General features: G+C 31.6%; 5 protein-coding genes across 6 annotated transcripts; 4 read left to right on the top strand and 1 right to left on the bottom strand.

Moving 5' to 3' along the window:
• The first annotated feature begins 28 nt into the window (after window positions 1–28).
• LOC9326685 lies at window positions 29–2,736 on the top strand. 2 transcript variants are annotated; one of them, XM_002893318.2, is made up of 13 exons: window positions 29–209; window positions 304–365; window positions 435–512; window positions 589–664; window positions 781–851; window positions 976–1,077; window positions 1,174–1,263; window positions 1,398–1,472; window positions 1,620–1,652; window positions 1,767–1,838; window positions 2,041–2,103; window positions 2,223–2,338; window positions 2,426–2,736. In XM_002893318.2, exons 1-13 carry the CDS (start codon window positions 155–157, stop codon window positions 2,445–2,447), a joined length of 915 nt encoding a protein of 304 aa, XP_002893364.1. In that variant the 5' UTR covers window positions 29–154; the 3' UTR covers window positions 2,448–2,736. The 2 variants fall into 2 exon arrangements, with proteins under 2 accessions (XP_002893364.1, XP_020867576.1); XM_021011917.1 differs by having other exon boundaries at window positions 64–209; window positions 2,423–2,732.
• A 50-nt stretch (window positions 2,737–2,786) lies between these two features.
• Window positions 2,787–3,551, bottom strand: LOC9329425 (RING-H2 finger protein ATL80). Its single transcript, XM_002890576.2, is given in 2 exon segments — window positions 2,787–2,857; window positions 2,860–3,551. Coding segments are annotated over 2 exon segments (447 nt in total). The 5' UTR covers window positions 3,236–3,551.
• Window positions 3,552–4,121: 570 nt separating this feature from the next.
• On the top strand, window positions 4,122–6,953 carry LOC9329424. Its single transcript, XM_021011798.1, has 7 exons — window positions 4,122–4,364; window positions 4,444–4,596; window positions 5,563–5,781; window positions 5,875–5,990; window positions 6,108–6,271; window positions 6,367–6,521; window positions 6,591–6,953. The coding sequence occupies exons 1-7, from the start codon at window positions 4,326–4,328 to the stop codon at window positions 6,669–6,671; spliced, it is 927 nt and encodes a 308-aa protein (XP_020867457.1). The 5' UTR covers window positions 4,122–4,325; the 3' UTR covers window positions 6,672–6,953.
• Window positions 6,954–7,466: 513 nt separating this feature from the next.
• Window positions 7,467–9,444, top strand: LOC9329423. The gene is made up of 7 exons (XM_002893316.2): window positions 7,467–7,584; window positions 7,660–7,812; window positions 7,904–8,122; window positions 8,197–8,312; window positions 8,581–8,744; window positions 8,843–8,997; window positions 9,088–9,444. The coding sequence occupies exons 1-7, from the start codon at window positions 7,546–7,548 to the stop codon at window positions 9,172–9,174; spliced, it is 933 nt and encodes a 310-aa protein (XP_002893362.1). The 5' UTR covers window positions 7,467–7,545; the 3' UTR covers window positions 9,175–9,444.
• A 5,189-nt stretch (window positions 9,445–14,633) lies between these two features.
• On the top strand, window positions 14,634–16,926 carry LOC9329422. Its single transcript, XM_002893315.2, has 7 exons — window positions 14,634–14,747; window positions 14,821–14,973; window positions 15,062–15,280; window positions 15,371–15,486; window positions 16,056–16,219; window positions 16,317–16,471; window positions 16,560–16,926. The coding sequence occupies exons 1-7, from the start codon at window positions 14,709–14,711 to the stop codon at window positions 16,644–16,646; spliced, it is 933 nt and encodes a 310-aa protein (XP_002893361.1). The 5' UTR covers window positions 14,634–14,708; the 3' UTR covers window positions 16,647–16,926.

Here is a 16,926-nt window from a genome sequence, read left to right as displayed (position 1 = left end):
GTTTGATACGACATCGTTTCTAAGTAAATAGCACCAGCACGTTTAAAAAACAAAAAAAAGAATCAGTTCCTCTTCTTAATACCTAAATTAAATTCGATTTTTGAGACAAAAGCTCGACAAGTCGTCGGCGGCGGTGTAAAAATCAGTCGGAGCTATGGCGATGCATGCCGGAGTTGGCTTATCCAGGATCTTTCTCTTAGCCGGAGCAGGTACTTCACTGCTCAATCTAACTAGCTCATTTACTTACTGCTAATTGGGATCTGCAAATCCTCCTGATACGTTTTCCGATTTGTTGGATTCAAGGTTATACCGGTACGATCATGATGAAGAACGGCAAATTGTCAGATTTGTTGGGTGAATTGCAGGTACTAATTGATTTTTTCTGTTTGTCTCCTTGAATTTTTTTTTTGACTAATGATTTGTGCTTTCGATAGGGTCTGGTGAAGGGAATGGAGAAATCTGGAGAAGGATCTGAAGGAGATTCTGATGTTTCTGATGCTATAGCTGCCCAGGTACTTACTCAATTGGATTTAGGTATATTGGTGAGAAATGGTATTGATTTTTATTCTATTTGGGAATGATTTAAAGGTTCGCCGGTTGGCTATGGAGGTTCGACAGCTAGCTTCGCAGCAGCACATAACGGTCATGAATGGGGTTTCTGGTGGTATGTGAAGATTAGGGAATTGTAATTCTACTCAAATAGTTTTGCTAAGTGTTGTTTTCTCTGTGTGTGTGTTCATCAGACTCTCTTTTTTTTTTTGTTGTTGTTGTTGTTGTCAGCAAACCTACAAGCTCTTGCTGTTCCTGCTGCGGCATTGGGAGCTCTCGGATATAGTTATATGTGGTGGAAGGTGAGATTAAGTTTTCAATATTTTTTTCATGGTGATTTCTGTTGTTTGTTCACACTGTTTCGGTCAAAGGAGGTTTCAATGTTGTAAGGGAACTAAAAACTGGTTGTGATTGTTCACTGATTAGGGACTCTCATTCACTGACCTTATGTATGTGACAAAAGCCAACATGGCTGCTGCTGTGGCTAACTTGACAAAGAATCTGGAGCAAGTTTCTGAGACCCTTGCGGTGAGTTTTTTTTTTTTTTTGCTTTATGTATGGTGTTTCTGGTGATATATTAAGCTGCAGGGTTAATATTGGATCTTAATTTCGTTTGATTGTCAGGCTGCGAAAAGGCATCTAACACAAAGGATTCAGAATGTGGATGATAAGGTAGAAAAGCAGATTGATCTCTCCAAGGAAATCAATAGCCAGGTATGAATTATGATGATGTTTTACCTTTTCTTTAGTTCCTATGATTAGAACGATTAGCTTTCATTGTTAATTTGTTATGCATGTGTACTGTGTTGAACAGTTTTTGACCAACGTGATGTGGTTTTGCTACACAGGTCATTGCTGCTCGTGAGAATATCAACTCACTTGAGATGGATTTGGAATCATTACATAATTTGATTACTGGACTGGTGAGTCTTAGTTTTATTTGTAAAGAGATTGCAGCTGTGAATCATTCAGTCTTTAAGATTAGATAAGAAATCAGAATTCTCCTCTAGGGCATTTCACTCCTTTTAGTATCTCTCCTAAATATTTTGGCATATAACATTGTTTTGCAGGATGGGAAGTTGGACACGCTAGAATACAAGCAGGTACATTAATCTTTTATGTTACCCTATTAGTATATCTTATTAGCAAGCATCATTACCCTGAGAATCACCAAAAATTGGTAACTCAGTACTGATTCTATTCTGTTTCTGGTGCAGGATGTCACAAATGTTTTCATGCTACACTTGTATAACTATTTTGGAGGCAAGAGCACAAAACTGCCTGAAATGGTAATGCAGATAGAGGAGAACTTCAAACGAATTGATCTCCCTTTTTCTCTGCATAATTGTGTCTATTTTTGGTATAATTATGTCTATTTTTGGTGTTAAAACTTAAAAGTATTCTACTCCCTAGTTCTTTAATTTCTAACTTTGGAGTGCAAATATATTGTACGATTGTTAATCTCACAAAGTAATTAACTTCATCTTACAGGAACAGCTTCAGCTTCCTGTAAACCAGAGGGCTCGTAATTTGCTTGCAGATGTTGAAACCAAGGTGTCTTTTCTTATTTGAGAAGTCTGGTCAGCTTGTATATAATAACGTCTTATTTCCAATGAATCAAAAAGTAAACTTATTTTCTTGCTGATAACAATATTTCCTCCAATCTGTTTCAGGGTCTGAAAAACTTGACTGACGAGCTGTTTGAAAGCAATGGCACACAGGTGACAACCACAGTGAAACAAATCAGTTTGAGTAAGGTCAATGTGAAGTCGAGGCCATTGTTATCAAGGTTTGATCACTTTGCTTCACTGTCTGTCTTGTGAGTTTGATATGTTGATATAATAGAGGTGTGATAAAGGAAATATGAATGCAGCAGGGCTGCTTCAGCTAGGTGTTGATATGGAAGTTTTCCTGATGGCGGTTTGGCTTGCGGGATGTATATAACAAAACTCTTACTTATACAAATGGTCTCGTGAGCCGTACAAAGCTCTCTTATATTTATTCGTTGGCTTGGCTATTCCCCCCCCCCTCCCCCCCCCAAAACTTGGATCTTATGATATTTTGGTTTGCACTTTGGAGGTTTTTCCTTGAACTCGAGTTTGTTTATTGACATGGACATGTGATGTGTCCACTTTTGAACTTTGGAGCAATTTTAAAATAAAGTTGATGTGGGGGTTATATTATATACATTGACATGTTTAACAAACGTATGTACAAAGTTAAATAAACAAAACATATTATTCATGGATCAATACATTTAAAAGTGGGTGATAAATAACCGGGATGCTACGGCAAGGACAAGTGACCCTAACTGAAACCACTTGTCGATGCAAAAAGCGTGGAACTCATGTCCACAATGTGGCAACACTCTCACAATGTCACCAACCACGTAATCCTCAAGACATATCACACATCTACTACTGCATAACCTCACACCACATTCCGGTGAGAATGTCAATTTCGGGAGAGACTTCAAAATCTCCTTCTTCAAGGGTTTTGTTTTCTTCTTAAACCTGCAGTTGCAGTAGCGGAGTTGGATGATGTAAACGATCATTGCGATTAAGAGATAGAGTGGTAACGAATCTGGTGACTTCAAGAAACCAACGATGGTTAGGTCAGGGTCATCAGACAAATTTGCTGCTGCGGCGGCTGGGGAAACAGCGAAGAGAGAAGGAGGGGAAGTCATGAGTGTAAGAGTCCTCGAAGAGATTTGATCAAAGAAGCTTCCGATCAAGAGAAGATTACGATGTTATTAAGGCGTACGTATGTATGTGTGTTTGATATTTTCTTGTTACAGTCCAAAATACCATAAGACTATTGAGATTTATCTATATTGTGTATTTCTTTTCTTTGTTTATGGATTTTTTATAGGAGTTTAATTCCAATACCAATTTGAAGTAGGAATTGTATATACTATTCTTATTTATTTAGAGGAAAACAATGATTTTTTCATCCATATTCTGATCATGCATAAAACAAATCTATGTATTTAAATTCCGTAAACTCTCTCTTTATTTGTTTTTGTCAATATATTTACGTAAACTCTCTCTATTGTAGAGTAGAGAGAGGCCAATAGAGAATTAAAAAAAAAAAAAAAAAAAAAAACTCTCTCCTTAATCTTACATCTACTTTTGAGTCTTCTTTTTCTTAAACAAATTATAATTTTTTTTCTTTTATTAGAAAAGAGACGTCTATTAAACCAACGCAAGTTTATAAATGTGTTGTTTTTATGCAGAAAAATGTTAGATTACAGTTTTATACTGTTTTATTATAAAAAGTAAGTAGAGTATATTTGAAGAATGTTTCTTTCTAATATATAGGTATCATCACATAGATTACCAAAAATTACGATTAATAATATGTGCTCAGAAACTTAATTCCGTCATATTTGCTACAAAATTTTAGATAGCATTGCCTAGAAATTTGTTTTTACGATAAGTTTATGAGATTTTTCGAAAATTTAACACCAAAGTTGACCAAGATGGCAAAAAGGCAAGAAACAAAAAAAAAATGAAAGACAAGTATCGTCGTGGTACAAAATTGACCAGAATGAATAAATGACTATCGTGTTTTCAAATTTCTAGATGTTGATAATTAGCTCAATTATTTGATTCGATTGTTCACCCACTAGAATTATTTAATTATTGTCCGCAAGTCATTAGTGATACACTGACACTGTAACCCTTGGCATTATTTCATTACGAATTTACGATAAGAAGACAAGAAAAATCAAGCACAAGTTGTGTTTCTCATACAGAACTCAAGGATCTTCTCGCATGGGTTCTCTTGATTTGCCTTACGCTTCATCGTTCAAGGTTCTTTCTCTTCGCTTTTATTTATAAAAAATCAAATCAATTACTCATCACTATAATACACTAATTCTGTTATCATCAGGGAGGAAGTGAAACATTTCTCCAGAATGTGTTTGAAAGTATACTGAAAACGTATTTGAGGAAGAACCCGATGGCGAAGACGATATGGGAACTAGTTAAGTCGGTGGACAACGAAAAGATCTCTTACGACCACTTCTTTTTCAGGACATTTAAGGTATGAATTTACTCTTCAAGATTTGGTGAAACTAGTGGTGTGCATTAGGGGCTGTGCAAAATATTCGTTCGATCCGCTTCGACTCTGTATTCGATTCAAAAAATCCGAATATCCGTAAGATTTTGGATCAAAGCAAATAGGAAAATGTAGTATTCGTAAAAACCGAAGCAAATAACAAATATTGTTTTTTAAAAATTCGAATATCCGCTTCGATCCGTATCTTTTGATATATATTAGAATATATAGTTATGTCTATATATATATAACATAAATAGTTTGTGTATTGTTGCTACGTACCTTATGTTTTTATGTTAAGATGTTTGTTTGATCATTTTTCTATTATGTTATGTTTTGATCAATGACATCTTAATCTATCGGGTTTTGGTTTTTGGAATTAGTTGGATAACATTTTGTTGACCGGTGATAACAACAACGGTTATGTTTGATATTTGGAACTTATTTTGAAAGCATGTTAAATAAAAACTTTAAATATCTGATATGGTTATATAGTTTACAGATTTTTTTCATATTTATATTTATCAAAGCGGATATCCGCAAATATCACAAAAAAACTGGATATTCGAATTTCCGGATATCCGAAAATTTTCGAATCAAAGCAAATCACAAAATCAGGTATTCGGTTAAAACGAATCGAATAACAAATATCACAATTTTTCTGGATATCCGCTTCGTACCCAAACCTAAATTACTGTGCATCAGAGCATGATCTAAAAGCTTAACAAGTTGGTGCTTTAGACATCACAATTAATATTTTAAGAATTGAAAGGAATATCAATTCTGAGTAATTTGTTATGGTGGGTGGCAGATTTTGAGATTTTTTATTTTATTTTACCGTTGTGTTTGTTAGTGGGCTCAAGAAAAAATTATTTTGTTCCAGGTCCGAAATACTCCGGGCTGGCCTGATTGTGTGAATTGATATTTTTCTTTTTTGGGGTATGCGTTTAGGTTGATGGTTACGGAATTGATTCCTTGTCAAGTTTTTTCATGGATTATGGATATAAAGTTGGAGGCAGACTTGATTTTCCAAAGAAGAAAGTACAAGTTCTCTGGCTTTCTCCTCCAGATATTCACGTCCCCGATAATGGTTATGGTATAGGCAATGGCCCTTTGCCACGACTTGTTATAGCTGAGCTTCTTGTGGATGAACTAAGCCATGAATCACAGGTCTTATAATGATCACAAACATAATGTTGTTAATTATAATGACTTTAATATATCTAATATCTTTTTTGTTGGTCCTGATTTATGGTTAACTAGGAGATAATAAGGAAGTATTTGAAACCGGAAGGTGGTAAGCAAGCGGTTCTTTCAAGTACTTTGGGCTCTATAATTTGGGAGAAGCCAACATCCACCGATTTCAATCAACTTGCTAAGTATATGTTATTTTGTTTCTAATCAATAATCATATAGTAGTATCTTTAATCAAATATCTTTGATGATTAAAGCTAATCTAATTTTTGAGTTTTGTAAATTTTGTATAAATGATGAAGAGAAAGCGAATTTGCGGCATGGACACTTGTCCACGGCTACACAATGAACCATCTTGCTTTCGCGGTTCATCGTCTTAAACACCGTTTCAGCGACATCAAATGTGTCAAAGAGTATTTTGAAGAAAATGGATTCGAACTCAACAAGGATGGAGGAGTTCTCAAAGGTTTTCTTTACTTATTCTTCTCATGAGTAATGTTTTCGTTTTGAATGGTTCTTTTATATAACCATTATTTAATTGGAATAAAATATATATTTCAGTGAGTCAAGATGGTCTACTGTTACAAGTGTCGGCTATGTCAGAGAAGCTTGTGGTTGAATTTGCAGACGGAGTAACTCAAACCGTCCCCGCTTCATACATTGAGTTCGTTGAACGTCTAGTTCTCCCACAGTTCAAAGATATGCCGCGTGATGAGGTAAGAAGCGATTGACATTAATCGCATTATTTTATTATCCGACATTTTTTCATTTCCGTTGTAATGCAGATCAAAGAGCTTCATAGACGCGAGGGTTTAGAGCAAGCTAGCGCCTACCACATAATGGAAAGCACCCGTTTCACAGCATAAGTGTAGAACCAGCTTGTCTTGTTCAGCTCAATATGTCAAGTATGTGTACTATTTAAATGTTTGTATGTTATTTTGGACAATTTGAGTGTGAGATCTTTATGTTCTTCTCTTGTGAAGTGACGGTAACTTAATATTAACCGTTACCGACGAATAATGGAAAACAAAGTGTCATGTCATTCATGTAAAATCTTTTGATACTGACGTGACACTTGATTTTGGTGACTCAACACCTCTTGGTGTTGAAGACCCACGTGCCCTTTATGTTCCTTTACTTAGTGTCTTCTTTCTTTTGGCTTTATTGGATCGTTTCAGTGTTCACGTAGATAAATTTGACATCACATGCTTTTTCCTTAATTTTTAGGGTTCTTTTTTTATGTTGTTGTTTTAAGTCTTAAATATTTTTACGCAGTTAATATATATCTTAGAAGCCTTTTCTATTTAGCTATTATTCGTTTATAGTTATAGTTTGGGTCTAAATTAGTTTACAAGTAATATTATGACCGGTCGCATTCCTCGATTCTAAGCGATTACTAGCTAGTAGCTAAGCAATTTCTAAAGTTTGTTTAAGGATCAACTTTTTGTATCCTATATTTAAATATTAATGATCAAAATAGTTGAATGCCAAAATCCCTGTATATAGTTTTTATCCCACTAGCTCTGGAGATCCAATATTCTATTCTTTTCTTTTTTTAATCCAATTCTAATCTTGTCGTTAGCAATCATAGATTCTTAGCTTTTTCCCACACTCTTTCTAGTTATTAAAATACGAATTTACGATAAGAGATGAGAAAAATCAACCAAAGTTGTTAAATAGGTATAACAAGATAAATAAGAAGAAGCAAGCAAGGCTCAGTTTCTCAGAAACAACTCCAAGATGGGTTCCTTTGACTTGCCTCACAGTTCATCGTTCAAGGTTCTTTCTCAAATTTGATTTTTCTAAGGAGAAATATTTTTTTTGTTACGATAATACATAATTTGTACGTAACAGGGAGGAAGTGAAACATTTCTTCGGAATGTGTTCGAGAATATACTGAAAACGTATCTAAGGAAGAACCCGACGGCGAAGACGATATGGGAACTGGTTCAGTCGTTGGACAACGAAAAGATCTGCTACGACCACTTCACTTTCAGGACATTAAAGGTAAGAATTTTACTCTTCAAGATTTGGTGAAACTAATTGTGTAAATTATTATTTTATTTTTTTTGGGGGGGGGGGGGGGGGTATGAGTTAGGTCGATGGCTATGGAATAGACTCCTTGTCGAGTTTTTTCATGGATTATGGATATAAAATTGGAGGTGGACTTGATTTTCCAAAGAAGAAACTACGAGTTCTTTGGTTTTCTCCACCCGATGTTCACGTCCCTAATGACGGTCACGGTCTAGGCAACGGCCCTTTCCCACGACTTGTTATAGCTGAGGTTCTTGTGGACGAACTAACCCCTGAATCACAGGTATGATTGATCGCAAACAGAAATTTTTTGTTATTTGTGTTTAACGTATCTAATTTAGCCTTTGTTGGTTTTAGGGGATAATAAGGAAGTATTTGAAACCAGGTGGTGGCAAGCAAGCGGTTCTTTCTAGTACTTTGGGGTCTTTAATATGGGAGAAGCCCACATGGACCGACTTCAAGCAACTTGCCAAGTATATATTTACTTTCCAATTTATAATCGTATATTTTTTTTTAATTTTTTTTTTTTGACATCTTTGGATCGACAAGGCCCGATCCTATAGCCAATCTCTACTACGCGGAGTAACACGATTTACTGGAGTCGAACTCTGGTGGAGAAGGCGGAGTCAAGTGGATTTAACCACTTGACTAAAGGCACATCCCCAATCGTATATCTTTAATTGATAAATTTTAGTAAAAAGTTAATGTGTAGAGCTAATTTAGTATTTATGAACGATGAAGAGAAAGCGAAATTGCGGCATGGACGCTTATCCACGGCTACACAATGAATCATCTTGCTTTTGCGGTTCATCGATTCAAACATCGTTTCAGTGATATCAAATTCGTCAAACAGCATCTTGAGGAAAAGGGATACAAACTCAACAGTGACGGAGAAATCCTCAAAGGTTTTTTTTACATATTCCCTTCATGAGATATTTCATTGAAATGGTTCTATTTTATATACATTGTTTAATAGAAATGTATGTGGACATACATATTTCAGTGAGTCAAGATGGTCTACTATTTCAAGTTTCATCAATCTCGGAAAGGCTTCCGGTAACATTTGCAGATGGAGTAACTGAAACAATCCCAGCTTCATACATTGAGTTCACTCAACGTCAAGTTCTTCCAGAGTTCAAAGATGTGCCGCATGATGAGGTAATGTAAAGAAAGAAAGAATGAAACGATTCGCATTTTCTTGCATTACTTTGTTATTCAGCATTGTTTTTCATTGCCACTGTGATGCAGATCAAAGAATTTCATAGACGTGAAGCTTTTGAACTCGATAATGCCAACCACGTAATGGAAAGCACCCGTTTCACAACCAAATTCTAGAACCAGACTTGTCTTGCTCGGCTTAGTATATGTCAAATCTGTGTGTAACTATATATGTGTTTGTGTGCAATCTTATATTTATATATATATATATATATATATGCGTGATGTGTCTTTGCGATATCTTGTCATTTTAGTGTGAAGTGACAATAACTTAAGCATATATAATTATATATTATCTCTCAATCTCTCATGATGGATCTGACGAATCATGGGAAATAAAATGTATTGGTGTGTGTATGATATGTGATATTTGTGAGCTTTTTCGTTTTTCCCCTAGAATATTTTAATGGATGTTATTTTCGTTTTTCCCCTAGAATATTCTTCTCACTAATTTTTATTTTTCAATATTGACGTTTACAACTTCACAAATCCAAAATCACCTCTGATCTCGCTTAACATGACAAGTATCACCGACCGTGAAGTGTTTCTTGTATAAAGGCAAAAAAAATTGATCTAAATGACAGAATAATGTTATTTTTGGTTAGCTAAATGAAACAAGTAGTATTGGTTAACTTGACTGTTCCTCAGTTGAAGTGATCCGTTCCGTTAGATGAATTTTGGCCATAAGAATTTTTTTAACTCTGGTGGTAGTAATAATGCTTGGGGTAATTGAATAAGTCTGCAAGATTCTAGAAAAACAGAGTTAGGTAGTAGTAAGTAAGATATCGTGTATCATGTGCTTTTTGTTTTGTTTGTTTGTTAATAAATAAATAAAAGAAGTTTATTATCTGATAATAGGGAAAATTCGCGAAAAAAATCTCAACTATTTAATATTTCCTGAAAAAAAAATCTAAATTTCTTTTTGTTGTCGAAAAAAAAACTCAAACTAATTTACTGCTGACAAAACAAACACGAACTATTTTTTTTCAATTTTCTCTCTTCTGCGTTACGGACGTTAACGCTGTCGTCGACGCCGTTACTATTTTTTGGGAATATTCTTGAAAAAAACCAAGTTATTTAATTTTGCCAGAAAACTACCCGAATTATTTGTTCGTTGCCAAAAAAATATACAGATCAATATTTTTCTTCTCTTTTTGTCTTCCATCAACAATGTAAGGGGGTGAGAGCTAATAACTTTATGTGTTCTATTAAACCTCATATAACTAACAAGTTTTTAGTTTTCACTATTATTTAGAACAATTAAATTTAAGAACAAAAATATACAATTAGATTAGTCGATTTTCAAATTTCTCAATTAGATTTGTTTTCGACTCTATTTAGACTTTACAAATTTTGGGACATCATCAACAATAGAACTCTAAATTTCATAAGAGCTCCAAAAACTTTAGTAGATTTTCAAAAATTCTCTACATAAATCGACAAAAATACTCAAATGAAAAAATCGATTAATCTAATAGTAGTGAGAACTTGTATGAGTTCAAGAGAACACATAAAATTATGAGGTCTAACCACCTTACATCGTTAATGAAATAAAAGAGGAGGAGAAAAATATTGATATATGTATTTTTCTGGCAACAAAAAAATAATTCTGGTATTTTTCTGGCAAAATTAAATAACTTAAATTTTCTTAAGAAATTTTTCAAAAATAGTAGCGGCGTTAACGGTTGTAACGGAGACAAGAGAAAATTAGAATAAAAAAATAGTCTGTGTTTGTTTTATCAGGCTTAAATTAGTTTAGGTATTTTTCCGGCAACGAAAAAAATTCAGGTTTTTTTCTAGCAAATCTATATATATATATAATGGGAGAGTTATCTCTCCATCTAGGGTGTCCACATCATCATCCTATTTTAATTTTGTGTGGGCTTCACATATTTTATTGGGAGATTGACAAAAATAGCACTAAATAAAGTTTTTCTTCCAAAAATAGCACTACATATGAAAAGTTCCACAAATAGCACTATAAAATTTAAATAAATATTAAATATGAATAAATTGTTGAATTAAAATAAATAAATAAAATTAGAAATTTCCCGCCAAAAATTTTCTGTAAAGTAAATATATTTTCCCGCCAAAAATTTTTTATCAAAATTTTCCCGCTAAATTTTTTTCAACATTTTCCAGTAAAAAAAAATTCCGTCAAAATTTTCCCGCCAAAAAAAAATTCACAAAATTCAGGAAGGATTTCACGAAATTCAGGAAGGATTCTTTGAATTTCAGGAAAGGATTCCTAAAAGGATTACACGAAATTTAGGAAGGATTCAACGAAATTAAGGAAGGATTCCACGTAATTCAGGAAGGCTTTCATGAATTCATAAATTTTAGGAAAGATTCCACGTAATTCAGGAAGGGTTTCCCGATTCGTGAAATCCTTCCTATATTACGCGAAATCCTTCCTAAATTTCTTGGATTTTTTTTGGCTGGAAAAGTCGGACGGAATTTTTTTTGGCGGGAAAATTTTGACGATATTTTTTTTTTCCGGAACGGAAAATATTTGGGCGGGAAATTTTGACAAAAAATTTTTGGCGGGAAAATTTTGACGGGATTTTATTTTGGCGGGAAAATATTAACGATGAATTTGTGATTTTTTGTATTTATTTATAATTATTTATTCATTTAAAAAATCAAAAATAAGGTGCTATTTTTGTCCAATAAACTTTTAAGTGCTATTCTTGTCCCAAAAACTTGATTTGGGGCTATTTTTATTAAAACAAAAAACATTAAAACTATAATTAATTCACATATTTTATAATTTATATTAAATAGAGATTGGATAAATATAAAATTAGATAATCGTATCTTAACATATAATGAGTAAATATTCTAAATGACAAGAGATATGAAAAACTAACTTATCATATATTTCTCAATATTTTAGTGATAAAACAATCATTTTTGAAAGTTACAATTATTTAGTACAATAAAGAAAAATAAAACTTAAAAAATATTAAATTTAAAGGTTTTTACTGAAAATAAAAAATAATTTATTTCAGAAAACTACACTTTTAAAAAAATATATTTTTAATGTTAAAGTATCAATTCCTGATACTGATTAAAAATAAGTAGGATTGAGTACATATTATTATTTATAATGATAATATAATATAAATAGTTACATTAATAAATTTTTTACTATGATCAGTATTTTCTAAATTAAAAAGTGGTGAGTTTTTTTGAAAAATCAAATGAATACCTAAAAAGAAAAACTAAATATTAGTCAGTGTTTATGAAATTTTAAAATAGATCGAAAACGTTTAAGGTGATTCGAAATAAAACAAAAACTATCCTAAAAATCACAAACAAGAATAAAATAATCCAATCGAATAAGAAACTGTGTAGTAATAATATTTGCAAATGCTATTTGGAAAATAGAATAATTATGGTCTATTGAAGAGTTTCTAATTAGAAGTAAAAGTTAAGGATTAAAAGAATGTATTATAAAATTAGAATGATTTATATGAATTCGTAAGTTACAAATTTTACGAAAATCAACATTAATAATACTATATAGAATCATAATATACGTCAAATTATATACGTGAACTTATTTTTGTATTTTTCAAATGGTCAAGATAAAGTGCAAAATTTGATGTTGAAATCCGATGTTTGTAAATAGGAATGAGTCCATATATGAGATTTATTGTCTATAAAGCAATTTTACATGCACCAATAAAGAAGAGCATAATCGGATAAAAGAGAATTTCTTTCATATAATTTGATCGCATTCTGTCCAATAAAATATAATTATCATGTCAGAGATCGTAGTGGTGGAGTAGTGGACAACGTGCCTCCCTGAATATACTTTAGTACGAAATGCCTTCGTAAATAAGAACAATTAAGCAATTGCTAGCTAGTAGCGGAGAAATTTCTACAGTTTTTTTTAATTTAAAAAAAAAAAATTCTAAAGTTTGTTTAAGGATCAACTTTTTGTATCCTATGTTTAATCTATCTATATATATAATGGGAGAGTCTTCTCTCCATCTAGACTATCCACATCATCATCCACATAAGCATGCATTTAATTAAAAATTAAAAATTATAATTTATTTAAAATATTCATTCAATACATATTTATTTTTATTTATTGTTATTTATGATTAAAAATATTTAAGTTAAATAAAAATTAATTAAAAATATAAGTAAAAAAACAGAGAAATATAAATTTATACATAATAATATAATTTGAATTTTGGAGAGAAAATGTTTAAGATTAATCATATTTAAAAATTTATAAACATTTTCTTTTTAAATTGATATATTAAAAATCAATATGATGGATATTTCAGTTTTAAAATTGATATATTCAAAATCAATATGATGGATATTTCTAAAACTGTATGAAATTTGAAAGATCATACATTTATTAGCTTTCAGAAAAAATATAGTAATGAATCATGACATACTTAAAAATCAATATGTTGGGTAATTCTAAAATTGTATGAAAGTTGAAAAGACATACATTTTTTAGTTTTCAAAAATCTATATAGTGAATTAGTGATGAATCTTATGACATATTACTAATTAAAATAATAGTTGATTAGTTTTTTAATTACAGTAAACCAAATGTTAAAATATAGCTAAATAGTATCGTGTATAATAATTTAAAAAAAAACTAAAATATAATTATGTATACTTTTAGTTTTTAGCTTATCATAAATATAATATAAAATTATATTTGATAGTAATACAAACATTATGCACTTATTAAAAATTTAAAAGTTTATTTTAAGAATATCAAAATAGGTGGAAAGAGCACAATTTCAACATTAATTTTAATAAGATAGAAACAAAAAAATATATATATATATATAATATGAAAATATCGGAACTGAGTGACAAAATTATTCTTAGAAAGCTAAATTCCTAAAGAGAAAGTCAATATATAAAATGAGATATATATATATATATATATACACATATTTTTTCTTTTCTTTTTTGCTTCTAAATACAATAGATATAAATTGGAAAAAACTAAACTACATTTAAAATATCAGACTTGAGTTTCGAAAATTATAAAAGAAAATGTTATTCATAAGAATTCATGCACTAAAAGAGAAAATAGATAATGAACGGTTATAAGATACTAACTCAATACCAAAGAAAAAAACGTTTAATATATGTAGCATATTATAAATAGACGTGTAAATCTATATAATTATCACTTCTAACATTTATATTATATTTATATAACCGTTTTTATCGATATAATTACATATAGTTTTCAAATAGTATTGTAATAAAAAATATTTAAAATAATATAATTTACAAAACTATAAAAAATGAGTATATATTATTAAACGCGTGGGTCCATTTCTAGTATTAATAATCAAAATAGTTGAATGCCAAAATCCATGTATATAGTTTTACCCCACTAGCTCTGGAAATCCAATTCTATTCTTTTTTTTTTTTTTTTTTTTTAATCCAATTCTATTCTTGTCGTTAGCAATCTTTTTTTTTTTTTTTTTTTGTCGTTAGCAATCATAGATTCTTGGCTTTTTCCCACACTCTTTCTAGTCACTAAAATACGAGTTTACGATAATTAAGAGATAAGAAAAAAATCAAGCAAAGTTGTTGTATAACAAGATAAATAAGAAGAAGCAAGCAAGGCTCAGTTCCTCAGAAACAACTCCAAGATGGGTTCCTTTGACTTGCCTCACAGTTCATCGTTCAAGGTTCTTTCTCAAATTTGATTTTTCTAAGGAGAAATGTTTTTTGTTACGATAATACATAATTTGTATGTAACAGGGAGGAAGTGAAACATTTCTTCGGAATGTGTTCGAGAATATACTGAAAACGTATCTAAGGAAGAACCCAACGGCGAAGACGATATGGGAACTGGTTCAGTCGTTGGACAACGAAAAGATATGCTACGACCACTTCACTTTCAGGACACTAAAGGTAAGAACTTTACTCTTCAAGATTTGGTGAAACTAATTGTGTAAATAATTTTTTGTTTTGTCTTTTTTCTTTGTGGCTATGAGTTTAGGTCGATGGTTATGGAATAGACTCCTTGTCGAGTTTTTTCATGGATTATGGATATAAAATTGGAGGTGGACTTGATTTTCCAAAGAAGAAACTACGAGTTCTTTGGTTTTCTCCTCCCGATGTCCACGTCCCTAAAGATGGTCACGGTCTAGGCAATGGCCCTTTGCCGCGAATTGTTATAGCTGAGGTTCTTGTGGACGAACTAAGCCCTGAATCACAGGTATGCATGATTGATCACAAACACAAAATTGTCATTAATTATGAGTTTTTAACATATCTAATTTCGCTTCTGTTGGTCCTATATAATTAGGGGATAATAAGGAAGTATTTGAAACCAGAAGGTGGCAAGCAAGCGGTTCTTTCTAGTACTTTGGAGTCTTTAATATGGGAGAAGCCTACATGGATTGACTTCAAGCAACTTGCCAAGTATATATTTACTTTCCAATATAATCGTATATCTTTAATTGATAAACTGAAAAATAATTCATTCTTTTCGTTTTAGTAAAATGTTATGTGGATCTACACTTTTTGCCAACCGGTACTAGAAACTATTAACTTTTTCAAAATTTGTTCGTAATATGTTTTAGTCTATGGGAAATTATCCATCAAAAGCTAACACCTAATTGTAAATACATTAATTTATTTGTAAGTAAAAAAAAAAAAAAAAAACTCTTACACGAACTATACTATATACTATACAATACTGGTACATATATTTTACAAACAAATTATTATTAAATAAGATTTTGGGTGATAGGTTTGATGGTATTAAGGACAAGTACAAAAAATGGTAGTTTCTAAATTCTAACAATGCTTTGAGAAAATGATAGATCAACTTTTAAACAAAAAAAAGTGATAGATGAACAATAGTTTTTCTAAAAAATATTATAATAAGAAGAAGAAGTAAGAATTGAGTTTGAATTGTTTTTTTTTTAACTAATTATTTTAATGGTTAGAGCTAATTTAGTTTGGAATTGTATGTATGAACGATGAAGAGAAAGCGAAATTGCGGCATGGACGCTTATCCACGGCTACACACTGAATCATCTTGCTTTTGCGGTTCATCGATTCAAACATCGTTTCAGTGATATCAAATTCGTCAAACAACATCTTGAAGAAAAGGGATTCAAACTCAACAGTGACGGAGAAATCCTCAAAGGTTTTTTTACGTATTCCCTTCATGAGATATTTCATTGAAATGGTTCTTTTTTATATACATTGTTTAATGGAAATGAATGTGGAAATACATATTTCAGTGAGTCAAGATGGTCTACTGCTTCAAGTTTCATCGATCTCGGAAAGGCTTCCGGTAACATTTGCAGATGGAGTAACTGAAACAATCCCAGCTTCGTACATTGAGTTCACTCAACGTCAAGTTCTTCCAGAGTTCAAAGATGTGCCGCATGATGAGGTAACGTAAAGAAAGAAAGAAAGAAACGATTCGCATTTTCTTGCATTACTTTATTATTCAGCAATTTTTCATTGTTACTGTGATGCAGATCAAAGAATTTCATAGACGTGAAGCTTTTGAACTCGATAACGCCAGCAACATAATGGAAAGCACCCGTTTCACAACCAAATTCTAGAGCCAGACTTGTCTTGCTCGACTAAATATGTCAAATTTGTGTCACTATTTATGTGTCTGTGTGCAATCTTATATATATATGCGTGATGTGTCTTTGCGATATCTTTATGTTGTTATGTTACTGTGAAGTGACAATTACTTAAAACATTTATATTATCTCTCATGATGGTTATTGTTGATTAGAGTGACCAACTTGTCAAATGGATCACATTATTGACGAATCATGGGAAATAAAATGTATTGGTGAGTATGATATGTGATATTTGTGAAGTTTTTCGGTT

The sequence above is a fragment of the Arabidopsis lyrata genome, assembly GCF_000004255.2.
Source record: "Arabidopsis lyrata subsp. lyrata unplaced genomic scaffold ARALYscaffold_1, whole genome shotgun sequence".
NCBI lineage: Eukaryota > Viridiplantae > Streptophyta > Magnoliopsida > Brassicales > Brassicaceae > Arabidopsis > Arabidopsis lyrata.
Note: the sequence above shows the minus strand (reverse complement) of the source record. Positions and strands in the feature narration are given on the sequence as shown.